Consider the following 7,848-nt stretch of genomic DNA (forward strand, 5'->3'; position numbering starts at 1 on the left):
AGAGAGAATTTTCTTTTAAAATTTATTCCTGAAAATATAGTAGTTTTGGTGCAATACAATATTTTAAAAATTTTTACCATGCACTTCAGTAAAATTAATCAAACTTATTTTATACTTTGTTGTGATTTTATTAATGAATGAGAGAGATTTACATTAAAATTCTTCGAAATACAATGTTACCCTACGACTATCATATTTTCAGGATAAACTCTAAGAAAAAATTCTCTTCGCGTACACATAAGTAAAAATACATATTATATAAAGGATTTGAATTTTGATATAAATACGGATACGCTTTGGTTGCAATAACGACGATCATAACTCACTTGAAATTTTCAAGTCACATGAAAAATTCAGATCATAAGCGCGAGAAGAGTTCTTTTTTTCATGATACTAAAACCACGCTGCTTTTTATATTGTTTCAGATATGCATTGGCTCGTTTGCACCTGCATCCTCACGGCGACGACGGTGCTTTCTTGCCGGCAGAGCGAATTTCAGTGCGCCAACGGGCACTGCGTCGCCCTCAACAAAGTTTGTAACGTTGTGGACGACTGTGGTGATGGAAGCGACGAGACGCGTCCATGCTCGCGTGAGTTAAACTTTTGCCCCCTCCGGTTTTGTCGCACGTAGAAAGCTTGAAGAACGCTTTTAACGTGCCGACAAATGCATATCCACTCGGCGAACTAACGCAGAAACCGCGATGGCGCGACGAATGAATCTGGGATCGTTGAAATTAGTTGGAATGGAATCCGGGACTGAAGGATCTTATTTCCAAATGTTTACTATCCATCGTATCAAACGTCGAGAATGAATCTAGTAGAGAAAAAAATTTTAGAGACGAACAGAAAGTTCAACAAGCTTTTTAATTCAGATAAATAAGTTCAAATTTAGAATAATTCGTCTCTTTTTCTTACATAAATTTCTTACAGAAGTTTAATGTTAACCGATACCGAAAATTATTTATTTGAATATGTATTAAAGCACTAAATAGTAGTACTTTTAATATCCAAAATAATTAATCACTATCGTTCAATATTATTTCTATGAGGATCATCCATCAATATTAAAAATTTTACGTATTTTCGCGAAAACTACAACTCATATGAATGGTTTACAATTAAAATTCTATTTGCAGTAACAACTTATTCTTCTGTATACTTTAATTAAATGTTTTTTGTCATGAACTAATCTATAATCCAATTTGTGCGAAGGCAAGTGGTCGAATCACGAATCAAATGTCCATTTCCAGCTCACAACTGCCAGTATTTTGGTCTCAATTCCTATTGCCGGAGTGTTCTAGGACGGTAATTGATCCCTTCATTGTTCTCTGGCAGGTAGCTTCGATATCCGCTTCGATACCCGCTTCAAAACGTGCCTTGTTGCGATTGTCGGTAAAGCCAAGCGTGCGCAGGAATTTCTACTTCGTTAGAAATGCCGACCTCTCCGTTTTCTTCCCCGCACGAACCAGTCGATGCCTCGGTACAGCTTCGTGTAAAGACAGAATGAAATTCCAACGATGCTGCAAGAGTAATATTACAACGCAACGTTCAAAGAGAGATGGTGACAGAAACACGATATTTCATGCCATATAAATTTCGCGAATGTTAAACTAAAATTTTTAAGACTAGACATAATACGATTAAATATTATAAATTTAAAATAATTAAAATTTAGTCAAAATTATAATACAATTAGAAGAGTTGCAGTGTACAGAATAGATTAGATGTGAAAAGTTGCATTTATAGTAACAAAATTGGCTGAATAAAGATTTAAGAGTAAATGTCATCACATCAGCCCAGCAGCTTTATGCTATAGTTACGCAGCTTATGTCATTTTGTATGTGATGGCTCTAAGCTTTTATGTAAAAAATAAAAGCTTTTATGTAAAAAAAAATAAAAGCCGTAAATATTTATTTGCAAAATAATCTATTCATGGTCCCATAATATTTGTATGCATAATATTTGTGGCAATCATTTAATATCTCTCGTTGCAAATGCTTTTTCTATAAATAATCTGTGAAAATAAAAATTCTATATAAATTATTAATAATCATGAAAAATAAACGTTTTTATTTTTTTAAGTATTGCTATATTTTATATTGCGACAGAGATTTAAACGAACAAACTGTAAAATAATAAAAAATTTATAAAATAATAAAAAATACATTATGTTTATTAAAACTAAATAATGGCAAAGAAAGATATTTGTACAAATATAATTTCTTTCTCGTCGACGTGATAGAAACCAACCGTCAATGTGATAAGACCAATAATTTTGATAAATATTTTGCTCAATAACTATTTTTGTCATTTACAACGAGCGAAAAAAAAAGATCAAAAAGTATGCGTATATTGTCAATAAAAATATATTGGGACAGACTGAAATGTTCAACTGTCACTTTAACACAACATTCTTCACATTGATATGAATTGGCTGTAACAGAAAGCTATAACATCACTTTCGACAGTTGACATAAATAATTTTCCGATATTTATCTAGAGATACTTAACAATAATTTCGCATGCGTTAGATAAATAAATTTCATCTTAATTATTATAAACAATTGTAAATTGCGTTTATTATTGCGCGATGAAAATCAGTAATATCACAAAATTTATCAAAATAAGATTGTTTAACATAACGGTTTATCATTATATAACATAAAAATCAAATACGCGAAATTCAGCAGGTACTTCATTTTAAGAATCTACGATATGCCCGATGAGATTCTATACGTAAGAGATGGGAGACGCTTCCCTTAGTCAGACCTGCCTGTTATCGACAGATCGTGATAAAATAGAGCAGTTTGAACGAGCAATTTGGTGACAAAAACGGACTCGTGCCTTAGTCGTGCGTATATACGTGTCTACCTTTTCTTGACATCGTCTAATTTCGCATGATTTATTTTTCTTTCTCAGCATATCTTATTAAAGGCCAACTGCTGCGGCCAACTGCCACGTCTGCCTATCAAAATTTAGGCTCACACATTAATTATTTATAATTTTTATAAATTATCTTTGTTTTGAATAAACTAAGTTTCTAATTAAAAATTAGAGACTAATTGCAAGTTTTTAATAAAGTCTCTAATTTTAGTTTTTTACTAAAAAAATTAAAAGTATTCTTAAATATCATATTAATGAGATTTGTAAAAGGATATATGTTCTATTTATAATTGTTGGATCTATGAATAGATTAATGTAACTAATAAATGCATAAGAGCAGTTATTAATGCTTTTATATTTAAAGTATTTAATCTAAAGTTAATCATTTCTCAGACAGTTTTCTTTTGGAAGTGATGTGTAATTATCAAATGTGTAAATATCAAATTATCGCCTCACTATTATTGTACAATTTGTCTAGAACTGTAGAATTCGTCCGACTGTCAATTACAATTTAAATAGATGCATATGGCATTTGAGAAGGGTCTCGGATAAACCCTCGATCAGCTCTTCTTCCTAAGAAAACCAACCCTTACCACGTGCATACAATAAAACGCTCGTCAGAATACACAGCGGACGTTTCCATGGTTGCCAGAATTTACTGAATACTCCGGCAAGGCCATCAGCGACGTCGTAGTCGTTTAATCTACCAGGGGTTTTTGCCTAAATCCCTCGCGTGCACGATGGAATGCCCTTGCCTTGTACATCCCCCTTTCACCTCTGCGGCACTTCGTACAAAAGCAGTCAACCAACCAACCAACCACCAGCCAACCGTCCCTTTACAAAATCCAGCATCACGTATATGCTTGTTAATTAACCCAAGTTACAAGATGCGTTTATACACGGTGCGTATATGCAACGGCGTAGTAGAAAATTATTTCTGACAATGCGGACATTCCTTTATATTTGTGTGAACAACAATGAACTTTTCGCACCAGACGTGGAATGAGAATATTTCTGATTTTATATTCAAGTTGTTGCTTCGAAATACTTTATCATTGATCCGATTTGAATCGATCTGCGTTTATGAAATAACGTAAAAATGAAAACAGATTAAATACCATCTTTCACATACACATACATTAATTGGTAGCATAAATTTTCTGAGATTAAAACGTAACTTTATCTCGCGTTTGTAACAGTAAGCAATTTTTATATAACATAGTAAATAATTTCATTTGTTGCGTTATCTTTATTTATGCGTGATAAGTGATTGCACTTATTATATTCATTTGGGCCCTTTGTAAGAAAAGTAGCTTAGAATATTATCTGAAAGTAATATTATTACAAGAAAACCAATTATTTCGCGATTCATAAATCTTATCGTTTATCAACGTTAATTAACATGCAGCACAACCCCGTTACAAACTGTAGACCTTAAACGAGTTATAAAGACATCATTAACTCTGTGCAGGAAGTAATTAACCTAAATTACCACCTGCGGCGTAAGAACGGGGTGCAATACATAATGTGTTTATTGGTGTAAGAACATTCGATTGCAGGAAGCGATTTCTCCTTGTTAACAAAATATACGCAACACTGCGCTGAGTTAATAAATGTACATTACGAACGTACTAAGTTCCCACTTTCAGTCGAGTAACGCCGAGTTTCGCCAGAATGGAAAGGGTTGCTTGAAGAACATTGCGAGTTATCTAGTCGTATGAGAGTACAAGCGAGAAACATTCTAGTCACGTATCCGTAAAGCCAGGTATTGTACGGACCAGAAAGAAAAATTGCAAAAAGAGGTTGCAATGTTTTCGTGGTATCGAAATCAGACGAGAAAAGCCGCAATTTCTTTTGTCATATATTTGTCATATATTTGTATACAGACTGTAACAATAATTTTGCTTAAGTCTATCTAAATTGCCATAACAATTTCCTTAATTAATTATAATTGGAATTAATAGGATTTTTTTACCTTTGTCTATAATGTATTAAATATGGCCTAACATCTAATATGTCTTATTCGTTATTCATGGATAATGTAATTACATGGTAAATTTAACAAAAAGCTAGTAAGTCATGCAGACTATCTAACTAGAACTGCTTTCTGTAAAGCACATGATGCGCATGATGTATTATCTTCTCCTTGTTGTTTATCGAATATTAAATAAGGAAAATAATACATTATACGCAATATACCTACGCTTTACTAGAACTAGAGGTACTGAACCAGATTGCATCAGTTTATTGTTTAATTTGTTCTGTTTGTCATTGTCAGTAAAGCAAAATACAGAACATCATAGTCGCGATGTAACATTTCGTAACTAATTGCTTTCTACACTACTAAGAGATGATTATTAATTTTAGTAATTAATATTATTATAACTTTGTATTTACTTAATAGTTTACATTATTGTAGCTTTGTATTTATACTTTATAACACTGTATTCAGTTTATATTTATCACGTTTTGTTTACAATTAAAGAATGTAAACTCTTTGTAGAACCAATTATATAATCAACCTAGGTATACTGTACACAGTGTTATACACATTGTGTATACCTTGAATGTACACACATTGGTTATAATGTTCTCCTGTATTTTTGTTATTTCAAATCACAACTCCTAATTCACCTATTAAACATTAGAGATAAATAGATAAATAAATAAGTAGATTAATTATTTGTATAATATAAAAACATATTTTTACATGTTGTTATATTAATAATCTATAATCCTGTAAAACTAACATTGGATTGGAACTTTATTTTCCATATTTCTAACATTTTTTATGAAAAAGAGAAATATTTAGGTCATATTGGGCATATACATAAAAAAAAGCTCTACTTTCTCTTAAAAACTTCACTATATTCATAAACATTGAAAAATCTCACATTTTTTTTTAATATTCAGAAATGTTTCTTTTTTTTAATCTGACCAACAATCAATTTTTGACTTAAAATAAAATTAGAAGAAAAACTTCAAAGTCTTAGATAGGCCATATAGGGTTCGATTATCTTGTATTTGAAATAAGTGCAGTATAAAAGAGAGATAATATAAAAATTATATATGAAATTATATACCCAAAATTTTATTATATGATGTTGAAAGCGCAACATGAAATCCACATATAATAATATATTTTATGAGCAATAGAGAAATAATTATTCGAAATGTGACTTGACTAAGAATTTTCTGAATAATATATCGATTATAGTCCTCTCACGCGACGGAAGATGTCGGTTCGATGATTGCGCCATTAAATGTCCCATTTATCTTCCTCGTGCCTCAATGCGAAACTTTTGAAATAAAATAGCTTGATAGTCGGCCTCCTGCCGTTACATTGGCTTATAAAAGGACACAATTTCTCTTGACTAGAAGTCTCGGCTTCTCGTGGAAAGGTTAGCTCGCCAAAGTTACGACAGGTAATAACAAACTTTCGTATTCTTCCTCCTTGCGACACAAATGAAACGCTCGAGCGAGCGGGTTAATTTATATCAATTACACTGGCTGATGCGATTAGACCTCGAGAAGGACAGCGAAGAGGCGGATTAAGAAGTTACTTCTCATATCGCGTACTTGATACTTTTTCTATTAATTACTGAAGAAAAATTGTGAACGTGTCCATCTAACTGACAATTCCACACTGAAATCTTCTTTTTTATTCCTTCGTTATTTAATTAGATGTCGTTTATAGAAACAATTTTTTAAATGTATAAACCGGAATATAGAATAATTTATCTAAAAAGAGAATAATTCCTGAACGTTTTAAAACCGACTGAAAATGTATATGAGATGTATAATATTAAACACAGAGTTGACAAGTAACACGTTACAAGTTATTTTTTTTTATAACGACGTTACATTTTCTTCTGAATAACGTTCTGATAACGCAATTACATTTTTGGGATAACAGTAACGATTTCATTAGTTACTTTCATCGTTACTTTATTTCTAACTATGTAAAAGTTTAGTCGTAACTAGAAAAACAGAGAAATATCGACGGTCTGATTGGCTTTTTAAATCATGACATCTTTTTTTCATTGTATTCACAGTTTACACATATAGATTAACTCAGATATAATCTTAACAGTACATTTAATTTCTTAAAATAAAACTTTTTCTGTGTCATATCTCACAAATTAAATATAATGAAGATTACAAACAATATTATTGTTTTATTATAATATAATTTTAGAATATTCATGGTGAGTTATTCGTATCTTATTTCTTTTCTTTGAAAAACTGCCACCTGGCTAAATAATTCTTTCTATCCTTTCTTTCTTTTTAAATATACAATTTCATAAATGTTTTTTAAAGATGTTAAAATATATAAGAATTTATTCATAGTTTTTGTATATTTTCAAAAAATTATGGAAATTAACCCACACATAAATGACCCATCATGCACGGTAAAAGATAATTGTATATTAAGAGTTAAATATATAATTAAAAAATATCTTATTAAAAGTAATAACAAAAATTAAATTTATTTAAGTATAAAAATTACAAAAAATGCAATATATATTATGTGATATGACAGCATCTATTTCATTCATGAAAATAACGCACAATGTTTACTATGGGCATATATTTTTTGAGCTCTATTCTTCTAATAAAAAATAGAATTTTCACATCATTTTTACATTTATCGAAAAAAATCTGCATATAATATTCTATTAGTGTGTAAGAAAAAAAAGTAACGAAAAAGTAATGATTCGTTATATTTTGAGTGACGAGTTATTTTTGTAAATCAACGAGTAACGAGAACGAGTTATTTTTTAGGAAAAAGAACGGTAATGGTAACGAGTTATTATTTTTGAGGTAACGTTGTCAACCCTGAGTAAAATGACGGATTATGCGAGAATAGGGTCGATAAATTTCATCCTGAAAAGGAGAGAGTAAAAAACGGCTCGTGCGAAACACTTACTATTGCGAATCGCGTCTTACCTTATCTCTCTAATA

At 30.9% G+C, this 7,848-nt stretch overlaps 1 protein-coding gene across 1 annotated transcript in view; it reads left to right on the top strand.

Moving 5' to 3' along the window:
- Nucleotides 1-427: 427 nt before the first annotated feature.
- LOC108695127 overlaps nucleotides 428-7,848 on the top strand; it is a 43,892-nt gene continuing 36,471 nt past the window's right edge. Inside the window, exon 1 of the mRNA XM_018204886.1 lies at nucleotides 428-590. Coding sequence (XP_018060375.1) covers nucleotides 428-590 — 163 coding nt within the window. The remainder of the gene's footprint in view (nucleotides 591-7,848) is intronic.

This window comes from Atta colombica, unplaced genomic scaffold (assembly GCF_001594045.1).
Source record: "Atta colombica isolate Treedump-2 unplaced genomic scaffold, Acol1.0 scaffold126, whole genome shotgun sequence".
Lineage (NCBI taxonomy): Eukaryota > Metazoa > Arthropoda > Insecta > Hymenoptera > Formicidae > Atta > Atta colombica.